The sequence below is a fragment of the Procambarus clarkii genome, chromosome 92 (genome assembly GCF_040958095.1).
Source record: "Procambarus clarkii isolate CNS0578487 chromosome 92, FALCON_Pclarkii_2.0, whole genome shotgun sequence".
NCBI lineage: Eukaryota > Metazoa > Arthropoda > Malacostraca > Decapoda > Cambaridae > Procambarus > Procambarus clarkii.
In genome coordinates, this window is record NC_091241.1 from 2,627,438 (window position 1) to 2,648,535 (window position 21,098).

General features: G+C 49.9%; 1 protein-coding gene across 5 annotated transcripts in view; it reads left to right on the forward strand.

The window, feature by feature from the left end:
* LOC123775176 (chondroadherin) overlaps window positions 1-21,098 on the forward strand; it is a 277,038-nt gene that overhangs the window by 141,136 nt on the left and 114,804 nt on the right. For 4 of the 5 annotated variants that reach the window (XM_069319124.1, XM_069319125.1, XM_069319126.1 and 1 more), the window contains exon 2: window positions 4,106-4,382. In XM_069319124.1, coding sequence (XP_069175225.1) covers window positions 4,112-4,382 — 271 coding nt within the window. In that variant the 5' untranslated portion in view covers window positions 4,106-4,111. The remainder of the gene's footprint in view (window positions 1-4,105; window positions 4,383-21,098) is intronic. The other variant, XM_069319127.1, reaches the window with a different exon arrangement.

A 21,098-nucleotide genomic window follows, 5' to 3' on the forward strand; every position in this document is an offset into this window, starting at 1 on the left:
CACACACACACACACACACACACACACACACACACACACAAGTGTGTGACTGCTGTTCAAACTCGAGAGGCAGGCGGGGGTGGGGGGAAAGGTCCTAGCATGGATAAGGAGCTACCTAACAGGAAGGAGCCAGAGAGTTACGGTAAGGGGCGAGAAGTCGGACTGGCGAACAGTAACAAGTGAAGCAAATACTATTCATAATTTTAAAACCAGGTATGATAGGGAAATGGGACAGGAGTCATTGCTGTAAACAACCGATGCTCGAAAGACGGGATCCAAGAGTCAATGCTCGATCCTGCAGACACATTAAGCAAGTACATACTCTGCCTTGAGCTGTTCTGATGGTGAAAAGCGGGGCTTAAGAGCAGCAGCTCGACCGTGCCAGGCCAACTAGGTCAATACACATCATTATAGATGCAGCGCAGCCCAGCGGCAATTTATCCAGAAACATCTATTTTGTATCTTTAGTGGCCCTCTTGTGTGACGGTAGTGGCCCTCTTGTGTGACGGTAGTGGCCCTCCTGTGTGACGGTAGTGGCCCTCCTGTGTGACGGTAGTGGCCCTCCAGTGTGACGGTAGTGGCCCTCCTGTGTGACGGTAGTGGCCCTCCTGTGTGACGGTAGTGGCCCTCCAGTGTGACGGTAGTGGCCCTCCTGTGTGACGGTAGTGGCCCTCCAGTGTGACGGTAGTGGCCCTCCTGTGTGACGGTAGTGGCCCTCCTGTGTGACGGTAGTGGCCCTCCTGTGTGACGGTAGTGGCCCTCCAGTGTGACGGTAGTGGCCCTCCTGTGTGACGGTAGTGGCCCTCCTGTGAGACGGTAGTGGCCCTCCTGTGTGACGGTAGTGGCCCTCCTGTGTGACGGTAGTGGACCTCCTGTGTGACGGCAGCGTGGCACCCGGTGTGACGGCAGCGTGGCACCCTAGTGTGACGGCAGCGTGGCACCCAAGTGTGACGGCAGCGTGGCACCCTAGTGTGACGGCAGCGTGGCACCCTAGTGTAACGGCAGCGTGGCACCCTAGTGTGACGGCAGCGTGGCACCCTAGTGTGACGGCAGCGTGGCACCCTAGTGTGACGGCAGCGTGGCACCCTAGTGTGACGGCACCGTGGCACCCTAGTGTGACGGCACCGTGGCACCCTAGTGTGACGGCAGCGTGGCACCCTAGTGTGACGGCACCGTGGCACCCTAGTGTGACGGCACCATGGCACCCTAGTGTGACGGTACCGTGGCACCCTAGTGTGACTGCAGCGTGGCACCCTAGTGTGACGGCAGCGTGGCACCCTAGTGTGACGGCACCGTGGCACCCTAGTGTGACGGCACCGTGGCACCCTAGTGTGACGGCAGCGTGGCACCCTAGTGTGACGGCAGCGTGGCACCCTAGTGTGACGGCAGCGTGGCACCCTAGTGTGACGGCAGCGTGGCACCCTAGTGTGACGGCAGCGTGGCACCCTAGTGTGACGGCACCGTGGCACCCTAGTGTGACGGCACCGTGGCAACCTAGTGTGACGGCAGCGTGGCACCCTAGTGTGACGGCAGCGTGGCACCCTAGTGTGACGGCAGCGTGGCACCCTTGTGTGACGGCAGCGTGGCACCCTAGTGTGACGGCACCGTGGCACCGTGGCAACCTAGTGTGACGGCAGCGTGGCACCCTAGTGTGACGGCAGCGTGGCACCCTAGTGTGACGGCACCGTGGCAACCTAGTGTGACGGCAGCGTGGCACCCTAGTGTGACGGCAGCGTGGCACCCTAGTGTGACGGCAGCGTGGCACACCAACAATTGATGTTTGGGGATCGCTAAGCGGGCAATCTATAAATATTTTTGCAGCCATTATTATGACCCATAAATCTATTTGTGAGAGTCTGAAGCAACAACATTCGTATTTAACGATTATTTCTGCAATTGCATGATTGTATGCACGATACAACTGCATGATTGTATGCACGATACAACTGCATGATTGTATGCACTATACAACTGCATGATTGTATGCACGATACAACTTCAAAATGACAAACTGTCAGTGGGACTTGGGAAGGGTAAGGAAATTATCAGAAAAACGCGCCAACTTATTACTACTATACAGCACTGGGAAGGGGATCAGGATAAGGATTTGGGATGGGACGGTGGAAAGGAATGGTGCCCAACCACTTGGTGGACGGTCGGGGATTGAACGCCGACCTGCATGAAGCGAGACCGTCGCTCTACCGTCCAGCCCAAGCGGTTGGGCGCGGGAACTGGGAGATGACTACAATTACATATTATTTGAGGCGGTCCTCAGAGAAAATCCATTACTAAGAGAAACCTTCCCCCCCCCCTCAAACTCCCTAGTTATCTAGTTATCCCTAGTTATCCCTAGTCCCTAGCTAGCAATAGTCTACTTGTAAACTGGTAAATTAACGTTTGTTAATTTACCAGTTTAACTTTAAAGCAGTGATAATTCGCAAGTTAAAACTTTATTGTGTTACAAATCGTTTGTTTAAAATATAAAAATGTATACTGAAAACGTTCTCTTTAAAGAATTAGTATTTCTGTAAACGGAATTCTCGGGCCCACTGAAATAGTTTTCGATTTCCAGATTTCACATTATCATCAATAATACACTGTATTAATATGATCTAACGTAATGAAACCTAACTTAATCTGACCTTAATCTAACCTAACCTTAACCTAACCTTAACCTCAACCTAACCTTAACTGAACCTAACCTTAACTTAACCTAACCTTCACTTTAACCTAACCTTCACTTTAACCTACCCTTAATCAAACATTAACCTTAACCTAACCTTAACCTAACGTTAACCTTACCTTAACCCTAACCTTAACCTAACCTTAACCTAACCTAACCTAACCTAACCTAACCTAACCTTCACTTTAACCTAACCTTAATCAAACATTAACCTTAACCTAACCTTAACCTAACGTTAACCTTACCTTAACCTAACCTTAACCTAACCTAACCTAACCTAACCTAACCTAACCTAACCTTCACTTTAACCTACCCTTACGTTGGATAGAGAGTAGATAATAACAGTAATCATGTAGTCGTTCCCAATCCATTCCTTTGAGATCATCTCCTCTCTGAAGACAGGTTGATTGTTCTGCTTGAAGAGCGAACAAGGGTGTCTAGAGCAGTAGTCCTAACGGTCGTTAGCGGTAACCATTCGTTTCCAGTTTCGGTTAACTTACATCATAATACATACAGTATATAGATGAACGGGAGTTGACAGAGAGAGAGAAGGGAAAGGTGAGTGAGTGGAGAGAGAGAGAGAGAGAGAGAGAGAGAGAGAGAGAGAGAGAGAGAGAGAGAGAGAGAGAGAGAGAGAGAGAGAGAGTCGAACCCTGTCCACACAAGCCAGACATTCTCAACTTAACAATGACCATTGCCAACTAAGTAGTGTACTTGTATACATGTTTTGCATATCGAGAGTATTGAGAGCACGTTACTACCATCACACAGCCATGTTCCCATCATTTGTCACTCCGTACAAATTCCAACCTATCTAGCCTAACCAGAAACTACGAAGCCAAGCAAGCCTCCTAATGTGATGTTGCTAGTTGAAATCAGCAATCTGTGTTGCTGATTTTGTGTGTTCCTCTATGCCTCTCCTTTATCTGTCTTCCTCTCCTCCTCCTCTTCTGTCTTTCCACTTCCAGCGTCTTACATTCTTGGCACGAAGTGACTCGAACTTTAGGCAAATTTTTCCCATCAAATTCCAAAAGTTTGGTAGAAAATATATTTGAATCTACAACGGACTCGCTTCAGCCCTTCCCCCCTTTTTTAGTAAGAAGTTAAATAAGATAATAAGATTATATGGCATCGAACCAGCGTCCCTGGACGCCACATGTACTACCAACTCAACCAGGATGGTGTATAACAGTCAGCTGTTCAAAATAATGATGTATCCTTGTGTTAAATGGATAGTATTGGTCCAAGGACTGACCCCTGCGGTGTGTGTGTGTGTGTGTGTGTGTGTGTGTGTGTGTGTGTGTGTGTGTGTGTGTGTGTGTGTGTGTGTGTGTGTGTGTGTGTGTGTGTGTCTTTAGTCATATATTGTCTATAAATCATTTCTAATGTAAATTGTAATTTCCACTTTCTGTGACCCAACAGGTTGTGATGGCGGGCGCGGGGCGGCGTGTGTCGGGCGTGGGGGAGGCTGGGCGCCGGCGCGGAGGCTCCAACACCTGGCCCATAGCCAACCAGAGGGCGCGGGTGGCCTGGCTAGGCCTATGTGTGCTGGCCAGTGTGGTGGAGGGCGCCGTGGGAGCCGCTGCCGGGTCCAGGAACAACGTAGGCGTGGGGGACTCGAACCGGAACATCCAGTGCCCGTCCCTCCACGAGATCTCCCCCTGCACTTGCCGGGTTATGACAAAAGGCAAGGAATCCGGTTAGGAAGCGTTCTCCTCTCCCACGTTTAACTTGACTAGATGTTGGTAGAGCGTGTGTAGGCCGTGGGGCGGCGTGGGCCCGCTGACTCGCGCGTGGGGGCCCACAGTCGTGGGCGTCGTGTATGGCCCGCGTGGCATGTGCTGTGGCCGCCCCCGCTCCTGTGTGGTAGAGGACGGTGTTGTGTCGCCAAAAGTCTTGTGGCTCTGTCTCCCACCTTCGTCTTGTCTCTATCCTCTTCCTCACCTTCCTTCCCCCCCCCCCCCCCTTCTTCCTCACCCTTCCCCCTCTTCCCTCCAAAAGTGGTGGCCCCTTACAGTTCCCTCGCTTCACCTCTGCCCGCCTCTCCAGGTATGGTGGTCCAGCCCGTGGTCTGTTGTGGTGGTCCGTCTTGGGAAGGTCGTCGCCAGGAGCCACTAAGAGACGGTCCACCTGTGTTCGGGGTCTCAGCTTAGCATTAGAAAACACCTGCCACATACCACTGATTCCATTACCAAACACGAATGAGATAATTATAGTTAGCTGGGATCTTAAACCAAGAACACGATAGTTGGGATCTTGAACCAAGAACACTGATCTTTCGCTCCAGGAAGTCATTTTAATATCTTGATAGGTTTGAAGAGACGACTTGCAGATCTGTTGAGTGCGTTACCAAATAACATCATACAGACTCTGTGGAATGTTTGAAGAGTCAGAGCAGTCAAGGTTGTGGTAAGAAATAGGCCTTGAATGTAGGAATAGGTCTGCAGATGCCTGAAATATTGTTCTAATGACCTGTTGTGGTGGTTTGTTGTGGTGGTCCAGGTCCTGCTAGTATGACCTGGCCAAAAATATGCTGTAGAATATATTCCCTGGAAGCTCTTATCTCTCTCTCACACATCTGACGTGTCTGTCAGTGAAGGAAGCAGCTCGGGATGAGCTTCCCCCTGAACCAAAGCTGACGTATTACTGGCTCTTAACCCCCCCCCCCAAGGTAGGAGGGAAGAGCCAGATCAGAGTAGCAGTGCAGTTCTTCAGGTGTCCAGGATGGCCCAACCTCTCAGGGCTTAATACTATTTTGCTTCGTTAAACACTCACTTATATCTGAAGACTCACACATACACACACACACACACATTGTGTGTGTGTGTAGATGTGGGGGAATAGGGATTCGCTCCCTAAACTAAACGTGGGAAGTGAAGTTAGTGGAAGTTTCAGAAAGAAACTTCTTAACCCAACATGTAAAGGAGGACATAAGAGAAAGGGGAGGAGATACACCAAGTCTACTGGACTTGATCTTCACCCAGAGTGAGGAAGACATTGAGAGCATAGAGCATGAAATACCACCAGGAGCAAGTGACCATTGTGTCCACTAGGAGCAAGTGACCATTGTGTCCACTAGGAGCAAGTGACCATTGTGTCCACTAGGAGCAAGTGACCATTGTGTCCACTAGGAGCAAGTGACCATTGTGTCCACCAGGAGCAAGTGACCATTGTGTCCACCAGGAGCAAGTGACCATTGTGTCCACCAGGAGCAAGTGACCATTGTGTCCACTAGGAGCAAGTGACCATTGTGTCCACCAGGAGCAAGTGACCATTGTGTCCACTAGGAGCAAGTGACCATTGTGTCCACTAGGAGCCAGTGACCATTGTGTCCACCAGGAGCCAGTGACCATTGTGTCCACCAGGAGCAAGTGACCATTGTGTCCTGGTGTTCACTACATGATGGACCTCAGAACAGTGCCCATAAGACCAGGAGTCCGGGGCAGACTACACAAAAGGAGACAACATACAAGCAAGAGAGTATCTGGTAAGTGAACACTGAGAGGAGGACCTCAGAGGGAAGACGGTCCAGGAAATGATGGACCAAGTCAAACTGAGGTGCAAAGAGGCAGAAGAGAGATTCATACCACTATTAAGGGTAAAAATTAATATAACATATAATATCCCGGGGTTCAATAGACAGTGCCAGGAAGCAAAATACAAAAGCAGGAGGGAGTGGAGGAAATACAGAAGACAAAGAACAGAGGGAATAGATGCAACAGTGCCAGAAATGACTGTATAAACATAAGAAGATTGGCATACTTAAACTAGATAAAGATATGAAAAGACCAGATATGAAAATATATCTTTATAAACATAGATAAACTATGAAAAAGAGATTATCTCCAAAGCAAAGAGCACACTGAAACTCCTACATAGTCATATAATAAAGAAAATGATAGTGAATGACCAAGTGACCAGGTTATGAATGAGGGAAGGTTGATGGAGCTGGTAGACTGCTGACAGCTGGTTGATGGAGCTGGTAGACTGCTGACAGCTGGTTGATAGAGCTAGTAGACTGCTGACAACTCTGGTTGATGGAGCTGGTAGACTGCTGACAACTCTGGTTGATGGAGCTGGTAGACAGCTGACAGCTGGTTGATGGAGCTGGTAGACTGCTGACAACTGGTTGATGGAGCTAGTAGACTGCTGACAACTGGTTGATGGAGCTAGTAGACTGCTGACAACTGGTTGATGGAGCTGGTAGACTGCTGACAACTGGTTGATGGAGCTAGTAGACTGCTGACAACTGGTTGATAGAGCTGGTAGACTGCTGACAACTGGTTGATGGAGCTAGTAGACTGCTGACAACTGGTTGATGGAGCTGGTAGACTGCTGACAACTGGTTGATGGAGCTAGTAGACTGCTGACAACTGGTTGATGGAGCTAGTAGACTGCTGACAACTGGTTGATGGAGCTAGTAGACTGCTGACAGCTGGTTGATGGAGCTGGTAGACTGCTGACAACTGGTTGATGGAGCTGGTAGACTGCTGACAACTGGTTGATGGAGCTAGTAGACTGCTGACAGCTGGTTGATGGAGCTGGTAGACTGCTGACAACTCTGGTTGATGGAGCTGGTAGACTGCTGACAGCTGGTTGATGGAGCTGGTAGACTGCTGACAGCTGGTTGATAGAGCTAGTAGACTGCTGACAACTCTGGTTGATGGAGCTGGTAGACTGCTGACAACTCTGGTTGATGGAGCTGGTAGACAGCTGACAGCTGGTTGATGGAGCTGGTAGACTGCTGACAGCTGGTTGATAGAGCTAGTAGACAGCTGACAACTCTGGTTGATGGAGCTGGTAGACTGCTGACAACTCTGGTTGATAGAGCTGGTAGACTGCTGACAACTCTGGTTGATGGAGCTGGTAGACTGCTGACAACTGGTTGATAGAGCTGGTAGACAGCTGACAGCTGGTTGATGGAGCTGGTAGACTGCTGACAACTGGTTGATAGAGCTGGTAGACAGCTGACAACTGGTTGATGGAGCTAGTAGACAGCTGACAACTCTGGTTGATGGAGCTGGTAGACAGCTGACAACTCTGGTTGATGGAGCTGGTAGACTGCTGACAACTCTGGTTGATGGAGCTGGTAGACAGCTGACAGCTGGTTGATAGAGCTGGTAGACAGCTGACAGCTGGTTGATAGAGCTAGTAGACTGCTGACAACTCTGGTTGATGGAGCTGGTAGACAGCTGACAACTCTGGTTGATGGAGCTGGTAGACTGCTGACAGCTGGTTGATAGAGCTAGTAGACTGCTGACAGCTGGTTGATAGAGCTAGTAGACTGCTGACAGCTGGTTGATAGAGCTAGTAGACTGCTGACAGCTGGTTGATAGAGCTAGTAGACTGCTGACAGCTGGTTGATGGAGCTAGTGGACTGCTGACAGCTGGTTGATAGAGCTAGTAGACTGCTGACAACTCTGGTTGATGGAGCTGGTAGACTGCTGACAGCTGGTTGATGGAGCTGGTAGACTGCTGACAACTCTGGTTGATGGAGCTGGTAGACTGCTGACAGCTGGTTGATGGAGCTGGTAGACTGCTGACAACTCTGGTTGATGGAGCTGGTAGACTGCTGACAGCTGGTTGATGGAACTAGTAGACTGCTGACAACTCTGGTTGATGGAGCTGGTAGACTGCTGACAACTCTGGTTGATGGAGCTGGTAGACTGCTGACACTGGTTGATGGAGCTAGTAGACTGCTGACAGCTGGTTGATGGAGCTGGTAGACTGCTGACAGCTGGTTGATGGAGCTAGTAGACTGCTGACAACTCTGGTTGATGGAGCTAGTGGACTGCTGACAGCTGGTTGATAGAGCTAGTAGACTGCTGACAACTCTGGTTGATGGAGCTGGTAGACTGCTGACAACTCTGGTTGATGGAGCTAGACCAGGGTCACCACCACCTGGGGGACCATAGACCAGAGTCACCACCACCTGGGGGACCATAGACCAGGGTCACCACCTGGGGACCATAGACCAGGGTCACCACCACCTGGGGACCGTAGACCAGAGTCACCACCACCTGGAGGACCATAGACCAGAGTCACCACCTGGGGACCATAGACCAGAGTCACCACCTGGGGACCATAGACCAGAGTCACCACCTGGAGGACCATAGACCAGAGTCACCACCACCTGGGGACCATAGACCAGAGTCACCACCACCTGGGGACCATAGACCAGAGTCACCACCACCTGGGGACCATAGACCAGAGTCACCACCTGGGGACCATAGACCAGAGTCACCACCTGGAGGACCATAGACCAGAGTCACCACCACCTGGGGACCATAGACCAGAGTCACCACCACCTGGGGACCATAGACCAGAGTCACCACCACCTGGAGGACCATAGACCAGAGTCACCACCACCTGGGGACCATAGACCAGAGTCACCACCTGGGGACCATAGACCAGTCACCACCTAGGGACCATAGACCAGATTCACCACCTGGGGACCGTAGACCAGTCACCACCTGGGGACCATAGACCAGAGTCACCACCTGGGGACCATAGACCAGAGTCACCACCTAGGGACCATAGACCAGAGTCACCACCACCTGGGGACCATAGACCAGGGTCACCACCTGGGGACCATAGACCAGAGTCACTACCACCTGGGGACCATAGACCAGAGTCACCACCACCTGGGGACCATAGACCAGAGTCACCACCACCTGTGGGACCATAGACCAGAGTCACCATCACCTGGGGACCATAGACCAGAGTCACCACCACCTGTGGGACCATAGACCAGAGTCACCACCACCTGGGGACCATAGACCAGAGTCACCACCTGGGGACCATAGACCAGAGTCACCACCACCTGGGGACCATAGACCAGAGTCACCACCACCTGTGGGACCATAGACCAGAGTCACCATCACCTGGGGACCATAGACCAGAGTCACCACCACCTGTGGGACCATAGACCAGAGTCACCACCACCTGGGGACCATAGACCAGAGTCACCACCACCTGGGGACCATAGACCAGAGTCACCACCTGGGGACCACAGACCAGAGTCACCACCACCTGGGGACCATAGACCAGAGTCACCACCACCTGGGGACCATAGACCAGGGTCACCACCTGGGGACCATAGCCCAGAGTCACCACCACCTGGGGACCATAGACCAGAGTCACCACCACCTGGGGACCATAGACCAGAGTCACCACCACCTGGGGACCATAGACCAGAGTCACCACCACCTGGGGACCATAGACCAGAGTCACCACCTGGGGACCATAGACCAGAGTCACCACCTGGAGGACCATAGACCAGAGTCACCACCACCTGGGGACCATAGACCAGAGTCACCACCTGGGGACCATAGACCAGTCACCACCTAGGGACCATAGACCAGATTCACCACCTGGGGACCGTAGACCAGTCACCACCTGGGGACCATAGACCAGAGTCACCACCTGGGGACCATAGACCAGAGTCACCACCTAGGGACCATAGACCAGAGTCACCACCACCTGGGGACCATAGACCAGGGTCACCACCTGGGGACCATAGACCAGAGTCACTACCACCTGGGGACCATAGACCAGAGTCACCACCACCTGGGGACCATAGACCAGAGTCACCACCACCTGTGGGACCATAGACCAGAGTCACCATCACCTGGGGACCATAGACCAGAGTCACCACCACCTGTGGGACCATAGACCAGAGTCACCACCACCTGGGGACCATAGACCAGAGTCACCACCTGGGGACCATAGGCCAGAGTCACCACCACCTGGGGACCATAGACCAGAGTCACCACCACCTGTGGGACCATAGACCAGAGTCACCATCACCTGGGGACCATAGACCAGAGTCACCACCACCTGTGGGGCCATAGACCAGAGTCACCACCACCTGGGGACCATAGACCAGAGTCACCACCACCTGGGGACCATAGACCAGAGTCACCACCTGGGGACCACAGACCAGAGTCACCACCACCTGGGGACCATAGACCAGAGTCACCACCACCTGGGGACCATAGACCAGGGTCACCACCTGGGGACCATAGCCCAGAGTCACCACCACCTGGGGACCATAGACCAGAGTCACCACCACCTGGGGACCATAGACCAGAGTCACCACCACCTGGGGACCATAGACCAGAGTCACCACCACCTGGGGACCATAGCCCAGAGTCACCACCACCTGGGGACCATAGCCCAGAGTCACCACCACCTGGGGACCATAGACCAGAGTCACCACCACCTGGGGATCATTGCCCAGAGTCACCACCACCTGGGGACCATAGACCAGAGTCACCACCACCTGGGGACCATAGACCAGAGTCACCACTTGGGGACCATAGCCCAGAGTCACCACCACCTGGGGACCATAGACCAGAGTCACCACTTGGGGACCATAGCCCAGAATCACCACCACCTGGGGACCATAGACCAGAGTCACCACTTGGGGACCATAGCCCAGAGTCACCACCACCTGGGGACCATAGACCAGAGTCACCACCACCTGGGGACCATAGACCAGAGTCACCACCACCTGGGGACCATAGACCAGAGTCACCACTTGGGGACCATAGACCAGAGTCACCACTTGGGGACCATAGACCAGAATCACCACCTAGGGACCATAGACCACGGTCGTTGAAGTATCACGTTAAATCGAAACTGCATTTGATTAAGGATCTCCTTCCTGACAGTGTGTGTGTCCTGTGCTCAATGTCAACACCTTCCTTAACCGTTGTGTGTCAGTATCCACGTTCACTATAGCAGTAGGCCTGAGTGGAGTGACGCTGTGCATACATAGTCAATGCTAGTCGATATGTTTACCGTGTGTGTGTGTGTCTTGGCTCAAAATTTGCCCCCATAAACTAAACTAAATGATCATTTTTCCTGTCATTGCCTGGATTAGAATAGCTGTTACGTGTTCCCTCGTAATAGATTTTGATATTAGAAATGCGGAACAATGATGCATGGTAATCTTAAGTTAGTTTCCGTGAATGTCATTAGTGTAATTGGTGATTACCGTTGTCGTACCTCCTGTGTAAGGGTCGTCCGCTTGACTAAAGTAACCGTAGTACCTCTTGTGTTAATTGTGCGCTGGGTAGTTGTGTTCTGTAGTCTCCTGGGGTCCCACGGTAACCCGTTCTCGCACTTTCTTATAGTCAATATTGACTTATTAAATACGTGCATATGTGACATACTAATTTATTGTGAATATTTTAGTTTACCTTGAAAAGCTTCATAGAGAACACCGACCTTGCCTAACCTTCTTAGTATGTTAAGATAAGCATCTTATTGCTTCGTAATTACAATTATTACTTAACCTATACCTATAATTGGTTAAGTAATAACCTATACCTATAATTGGTTAAGTAATAATTGTAATTACGAAGCAATAAGATGCTTATCTTAACATACTAAGAAGGTTAGGTAAGGTCGGTGTTTTCTATGAAGCTTTTCAAGGTAAACTAAAATATTCACAATAAATTAGTATGTCACATATGCACTTATTTAATAAGTCAATATTGACTATAAGAAAGTGCGAGAACGGGTTGCCCACGGAGGACGCGGGCTGCCAGAAAATGAGATGTCGCAGCAATGGAGAAAGAAAATAGGATGAGAGAGTGACTTAGACAGAAATTTGGGCATGAGTGAAATATAGACAGAAAACAGGATTAGGGTACGGACAAAGAAAATTGGATCAGAGTGAGGACAGAGAAAATGGGATCAAAGTACAAAGAAAATGGGATGGAGGTAAGGCAAAGAAAATGGGATCAGGGGTAGAGACAAGGAAAATTAGACCAGCAAATGTTTACCTGTAGAATGGATAGAAAGAAAAAAATAGGACCGGGATAGGAATAAAGAAATTGGGACCAGGGTAGGAACAAAGAAAATGGGATCAGGATAGTAAAGAAAATGGGACCAGGGTAGGAACAAAGAAAATTTGACCAAGGTAGGAACAAAGAAAATGTGATCAGGATAGGAACAAAGAAAACGGGAGCAGGGTAGGAACAAAGAAAATGGGACCAAGGGTAGGAACAAAGAAAATGGGATCAGGATAGGAACAAAGAAAATGGGACCAGGATAGGAACAAAGAAAATGGGACCAAGGGTAGGAACAAAGAAAATGGGATCAGGATAGTAACAAAGAAAATGGGACCAGGATAGGCACAAAAAAAAGGGGACCAGGATAGTAACAAAGAAAATGGAACCAGGGGTAGGAACAAAGAAAATGGAATGATTAGATACTGAGAGAAACTGACAAGGGGAAGATTATAGAGATATTGAGAAATAATTAGATAAAAGAGAAATGTTATACCTTAATATATCCTTCGATGCTACGGCATAATTTGATCAAGATTCGTCCGTAATTTACTTAATTTCTTTAGAAAACGGAACCAGTGTGTGTCCACGGGTGATTCGGACATAATTGTCAGTGGTTCAGTTGTTAGCTGAAATGTCCTCATAAACAGTAGGGTAAACGCTAATTTGGGGACACTAGCACTATGAACCACCGTGGTAGTGGTCACTGGCACCATGAACCACCGTGGTAGTGGTCACTAGCACCATGAACCACCGTGGTAGTGGACACTGGCACCATGAACCACCGTGGTAGTGGACACTGGCACCATGAACCACCGTGGTAGTGGACACTGGCACCATGAACCACCGTGGTAGTGGATACTAGCACCATGAACCACCGTGGTAGTGGTCACTGGCACCATGAACCACCGTGGTAGTGGATACTAGCACCATGAACCACCGTGGTAGTGGACACTAGCACCATGAACCACCGTGGTAGTGGACACTAGCACCATGAACCACCGTGGTAGTGGACACTGGCACCATGAACCACCGTGGTAGTGGACACTAGCACCATGAACCACCGTGGTAGTGGACACTAGCACCATGAACCACCGTGGTAGTGGACACTAGCACCATGAACCACCGTGGTAGTGGTCACTGGCACCATGAACCACCGTGGTAGTGGACACTAGCACCGTGAACCACCGTGGTAGTGGACACTGGCACCATAAACCACCGTGGTAGTGGTCACTGGCACCATGAACCACCGTGGTAGTGGACACTGGCACCATAAACCACCGTGGTAGTGGACACTGGCACCATAAACCACCGTGGTAGTGGACACTAGCACCATGAACCACCGTGGTAGTGGACACTAGCACCATGAACCACCGTGGTAGTGGACACTAGCACCATGAACCACCGTGGTAGTGGTCACTGGCACCATGAACCACCGTGGTAGTGGACACTAGCACCGTGAACCACCGTGGTAGTGGACACTGGCACCATGAACCACCGTGGTAGTGGTCACTGGCACCATGAACCACCGTGGTAGTGGACACTGGCACCATGAACCACCGTGGTAGTGGACACTGGCACCATGAACCACCGTGGTAGTGGACACTAGCACCATGAACCACCGTGGTAGTGGACACTGGCACCATAAACCACCGTGGTAGTGGACACTGGCACCATAAACCACCGTGGTAGTGGACACTAGCACCATGAACCACCGTGGTAGTGGACACTAGCACCATGAACCACCGTGGTAGTGGACACTAGCACCATGAACCACCGTGGTAGTGGTCACTGGCACCATGAACCACCGTGGTAGTGGACACTAGCACCGTGAACCACCGTGGTAGTGGACACTGGCACCATGAACCACCGTGGTAGTGGTCACTGGCACCATGAACCACCGTGGTAGTGGACACTGGCACCATGAACCACCGTGGTAGTGGACACTGGCACCATGAACCACCGTGGTAGTGGACACTGGCACCATGAACCACCGTGGTAGTGGACACTAGCACCATGAACCACCGTGGTAGTGGACACTAGCACCATGAACCACCGTGGTAGTGGACACTGGCACCATGAACCACCGTGGTAGTGGACACTAGCACCATGAACCACCTTGGTAGTGGACACTAGCACCATGAACCACCGTGGTAGTGGACACTAGCACCATGAACCACCGTGGTAGTGGACACTGGCACCATGAACCACCGTGGTAGTGGACACTAGCACCATGAACCACCGTGGTAGTGGACACTAGCACCATGAACCACCGTGGTAGTGGACACTGGCACCATGAACCACCGTGGTAGTGGACACTAGCACCATGAACCTCCGTGGTAGTGGACACTAGCACCATGAACCACCGTGGTAGTGGACACTAGCACCATGAACCACCGTGGTAGTGGACACTAGCACCATGAACCACCGTGGTAGTGGACACTAGCACCGTGAACCACCGTGGTAGTGGACACTGGCACCATGAACCACCGTGGTAGTGGACACTGGCACCATGAACCACCGTGGTAGTGGACACTGGTGTTGACGGGAGGGATCAGTATGGCGGATGCAAACGACGACCCGCCATAATAAAGGGTTGGAGGGGACAATATTGTAAGACTTCGTCTCCTCCTCCTCCTCCTCCTCTTCCAATTCTTCTTTTTATTCCCCCCTCCTCCTCTTCTCTTCCCCCCCCCCCCCCCTCCCCGAGAAGAGACCAAACTTTAACAAGGCGATTGTCACCAATCCACCAATTCTCTCCTCCCTATTTCAAGACTTTTAACAAAGAAGTCCAAGTTCTTGACGTCCTCCAGCGTTGTGTGACGTTGAACTATTTACGTCAGAACGCTCGTTTATTTACGTCGCTGCGGTAAATATCAACGTGAAATATGTCTCTGTTTACACGTTTTTTCTAGTTTAAATGACCCGTTAATAGGTTGTAGATGGTTGTAGACCTCCTCCTTGTTGCTGTAGGCGGAAGCAGGCCTTTTTGAGCAGGAATTCACCAAACCAAAAACAGTTTGAGGGAATTTTGCCAATTAGTTACGTTTTAATTACCGCGCTCTCCGGGGGTATAAATTGATAATTGGAAGGCTTTTAATAGGAATTATTAATTGGGTCATTTATCGTTGAGAGAGCAACAAGGAGCTCTGGAGGCTGGTGTTCATAGAATTATATAAATTATCAGCCAATTAGAGGCAGAAATCCACCCCCAAGAATATTAAAATATGCTGTAATTGAGGTAAATCCCTCCGTAGTGGTTCAGGAATTAATTAAATCCCCTCGGTAATGCAAACCTGCTTCAAGGGGACATGAAGACTCTCCTGTGTGTAGGGACGTAGCTGGGAAGTGTAGAGTGTACCGGAGAGTATAGGGATTAAGGGTACAGGCCTCAAGGTGTAGCATACATGTGGGAATTGTCTAGCTTGATGGGGGTGTATCCAAAACGGTGTAGGGTGTGCCGGGGTTAGTGCAGTGTGATAGGGTGTACTGGGAAGAGTCTTGGAGGTTAGGGTGTAGTGGGGTGACAGTGTAGTGTGCTAGAATTTAGTGTTGACGCCTTTAAAGGAAAAGATGAAGGGTTCGGGAACGTAGGACTCGATAGTGTAGATTAAGGTGTAGTAGAGATGTGGTGGGTGTGGGGATTGAGGGGGAAAAGGGTGTTAGGGTGTAGCGGAGTGTCCCTGAGTTTATGGGTGGATCTGGGAGATCGTAGGGATTCCTATACACACACCACCTGGTATAACTCAGACACCACAAGGTATAACTCAGACACCACAAGGTATAACTCCCACACCACGAGGTATAACTCCCACAGAGGGCAGGCAGGTCAAACTTTCTCCCAGGGTAATGAGTGTCACTCCTCTCATGGGCTCCCTTGGGACAGTGAGGGGGACCAGGGGCCCCTATTTAAGGACCTGCGGGGGGCAGAGACAGGCCAAGGGACTCCCTAATTTTGAGCAATGCTCTCACCGTCTATATCCTCCCGGGCCTATATATTTTATCCTACATCCCTTTCCCTCCACTTTTCTTCCTCTATCTTCCCCCCCCCCCTCCCTGAACCAGTGGTGCCTGCACCCTCCCCCACACCCCCCTCCCTCCCCCCTCAACACGCGAACACAGGTGTTCGCCAAATATGTCCCAGGTACTTACCTATCAATACATACCTACTAGGTGTTTGTTTACATAAAATGACCCCCCCCCCCAGGGCGCTGTGTGGGTGCGTCAGGGTGCTAACTGGGCCGCCACCCGTACTCCAGGAACTATGTGGTGACTTTTGATGTTGATAGTGCCACTCACCCCTTCCCCTCCTTCCTATTCCATAAACCCTCTGCCTAAATTCCTGCCTGTCCCTGTTCTCCCCCTCCCCTTCCATCTGTCTCTCTCTCTCTCCCCTCCCAAGCCCATCCCACACTGGATACATTTGGCAAGCCAGTGTCTTACTCTGTGGTTTACCATGTGTATGTCTTTCTCTGCTTGGTACTAAGGCTTCACTCAGTTGGTAAAATTGCGTCTCTGCTGTGGACAGCTGACTGCTATCGCCTGTTTAGAATGACTATAATATGGCCTAACATCTAATTGCAAGCTTATAATAACAACCTATTTAGAATGTAGCGACATGTACGAGGCTCTGCTTGGTGCTGCGGACGCCTCATGCACGATAACATCTAGTCTTTGACGTGAATGGTGGGGTGATGCTGTGAATTTTCCTTTTCAATTATAGATTTAGCATGACTTCAATACATAATTATGTCCATGTAGCATCTTTGGCCGCGTCATGCATAAGCTAATGATCAATTGATTATAATTTTAAGTTCATTTGTGCTTGATTGACTTGTGTATAAGAGCAACAAGTCTTCATTATATATATATAGATGCATTACATATATATAAATATATACATATGTATGTCCTACCTACACTAATGTATATTGTGTTTTATCCCATGCTAATCTTTCATTTAATGTTACTACTCTGTGTGTCATCTCTGCCGGTAAAGTATGATTCCTTTTTGATCGTTAACAGTTCCAGTCACCTACTAGTCCCTCCCCCCTACCCCCCTCCTCCCCCATATCCCCCCACCTCCCCTTCCCTCCCACCCACACCTCCTTCCTTCACTGACAGTTTGATTGACAGTCCCATCACACAGTCTAAATAAACCAACATAGGAGTCATAACTTAATCTACTTGAAGTGACATCATCAACACAAGTTATGGGGGACCTAAATTAATGAGAGATCGATTGGGAATTTCTCCTCCCCCTATAACAGGAAAGACATTTTTTTTTTTTTACATGCAAGCATGCGAAGAAATACAATAAATAAAATAAAATTAATAAAAGCGAACTAGGACAAAACAGACCACAAAACACAAAATGATAAACCACAAACTCACAAAGTACAAAAGAACAAAGGTATTCAACCACAAAACACCGGCCTGAAGGGCCGACCACAATAGCAACAATACATACAAACACAGGGGAATACAGTACAGAAACGACATCAATGCAACACACGGTACCCAAACCCGCACCCAACAACCCAAACACCAGAACATACTTGTACAAAACGAGTCTACCGGCACCTTAACCATACACGGAGAGGCACCAAGACAAAATGATAAGAAATACAACACTAAAGGAAATAACAAATACTCAATAGAAACAAAAGAACAGCATAATCGCAATACAGAAAACATACGCAATACATAATAAACACCGGAGCATGCAGGAACCGGGAAAACTAACTCCCAGAGCCAGGAGCATACTTCTCAGGGAACTTATCCCAAGGATACCTTTTCTTATAGGCCTCTCAAATCAAATATTCCATGTCAGTAGGGAGTCGATCCCCCACCCGCTGTGGGGCCAGCATAAACTCAGGAACCACCAAATCAGGCGAAAACAGCCACTACCGAAGTTCACTGGTGGAAGTCCCATAACGAGGCTGGGGAGCACGAAACACCTCCTCTTTGGAAGCACAAGACACCTTAGAAGCGTACGTAGGCCGCCGAGACGGCCATGCCGCCGAACGCACAGGAGAAGAATTAGATGGTTACCGTGATGGTAACACCTCCACCGGTACTGCAGGAGCTACAGAAGAGACGGAAGAGACGACAAGACCGCCGCCGACGAAACAGGGAGCGAGGAAGGGGGCACAGATCCCCCAGAGCGAGCAGCCTTTTTCAAGACCACCATCAAGTCACCACGAACCTCAGCAGTGGGGAACCACCCCCCACGAAGGACCGGAACCATCCGACACAGGCGACGCACCCAACTCAGTACCCGCAAACACCCCACCAGAAGGGGAGGCCGAAACACCGGCACCGGCAGGCAAATGCACCTCCGCCACCACTGTGGATTGCAATGTAACCGGAGCCACCTCGCCGTCGCCGGAAGAACCACAGTCGTCGAACTCGCCCACATCAACCCACGTAGTAGAAGAATGATGGGAACACTTGGGCTCCGGCCGTACATCATCAGAGCCAGAGGCGGACCCAGAAATACTGGCCCCACAAGCCGGGCTGACCGACGCACGATGCAAAACGGCAGCAGCCACAACCACAGGGGGAACCGGGCCGCACACAGCAGGAGGCGCGTCCCCCACCCCACCACCCATCACAGTTGGGACCCAATCCGAGGGCACAGGGCCATGCGCAGTAGCAGGAGACGAGGAAGCGGAGGGCGCCGACAACGCACAGATATCGCCCGGAAGACCCACGGGAGCAGCTGGAACAGCGACCTGAGCAAGCAGAACCACAGTCGGCGCCGCAACACCTGGAGGAGGATCCGCAACCATCGGAGGCGTACTCGGAGACGCAGGGGGAGCCTCAGCAGCGATCGGGACATCCACCTCCTCAACCCCGGAGTCCTCCACAGGGAGTGGCGGGAAATCCACTTCCTTGAACATGTTCATGGGAGCACTCGTAGCCTCAGTGCACCCGGCAGCCTGATGCCCCAACAGGCCACAACAAAAACATGTCCGCGGTTGCCGGGCATAGTACACCCGTACGTAGTACCCTAAAAGCTGGGCAGAAGATGGAATGTCCGACCTCAGGCGCATCCCTAGGGTACGAATGTTGGTCCTCATACCCGTAAACTTGCCAGAAGACAGCGTGTGCATCCGCACACTAACGACGGCGCCAAACCACTGGAAGAAACACCGGAGGAGGGTCTCGGGAAACTCCGTGGGGCTCCATGGACACTCACATACGTCATGGCACCACTACGATCTGTAATGGACACAGATCCGGTGCCATTCTGCAGCTGCAAGATACGTCCCTCGTACCTCCGGAGAAAGTCACGGTACACCGCTTCGCCCAAAAACTTGATAACTACATGGTGATCAGTTACCAGCTCAACACCGTAGATGTCCATTACTGGGATATGGAGCATGTCACACATGACCAACTCCACGACAGGGTACGCCACACGCCCAGTAAACTCCAATCCCACGGAGTTCACCCTCACAACAGAGGGAAGAAGGCCACCCATCGCTAACACGCCACGTTGAAACACGTTCTCTCCACACCAACCAGGAGGGAACAGCAGGGAGGGTAGAGGCACCCACACCCCCTGCCGGTGAAAGCGGCAAACACTCCAACTACCAGAGAGGCCCGGCGACACGTCTCCACCTCACGGCAGCTAGAGCGCAACTCACCATGGGGAAGACATTGAGACTTTGGAACATAGAATACCACTAATGGCATTCTGTGTCAACAGGTGGAGTGATCTAAAAGAAGTTGAGGAAGCCACCTCTCATCCGAAACTTTATGGATAAAAACTCTACAAGGAATTCGAACGTCAGAATAGTTAGTGATATAGCAACAGGTATAAAAAGACCTGTTATAACAGGTATAACAGTTATACCTGTTATAACAGCTATAACAAGACAAATAGGGTGAAGATAAAGAGCTAGACCTAACTTGCACTGATAGGTAAGTACACACAAGACTCTGACATACCCCTCCCCTCCCCTCCCCCTCCCCACATCACCACTGTGTATGTATGTATGTGTATATATATATATATATATATATATATATATATATATATATATATATATATATATATATATATATATATATATATATATATATGTCGTAATTAGTAGCCAGAACGTACTTCTGAGCCTACTATGCAAGGCCCGATTTGCCTAATAAGCCAAGTTTTCATGAATTAATTGTTTTTCGACTATCTAACCTACCTAACCTAACCTAACCTAACTTTTTCGGCTACCTAACCTAACCTAACCTATAAAGATAGGTTAGGTTAGGTTAGGTTCGGTCATATATCTACGTTAATTTTAACTCCAATAAAAAAAAATTGACCTCATACATAATGAAATGGGTAGCTTTATCATTTCATAAGAAAAAAAATTGAGAAAATATATTAATTCAGGAAAATTTGGCTTATTAGGCAAATCGGGCCTTGCATAGTAGGCTGAGAAGTGCGTTCTGGCTACTAGGTACAACATATATATATATATATATATATATATATATATATATATATATATATATATATATATATATATATATATATATATATATATATATATATATATAGCGTGACTGAATTTCTCTCCCTACTTACCAACAACTAGCCCTTGAGTGCTAGC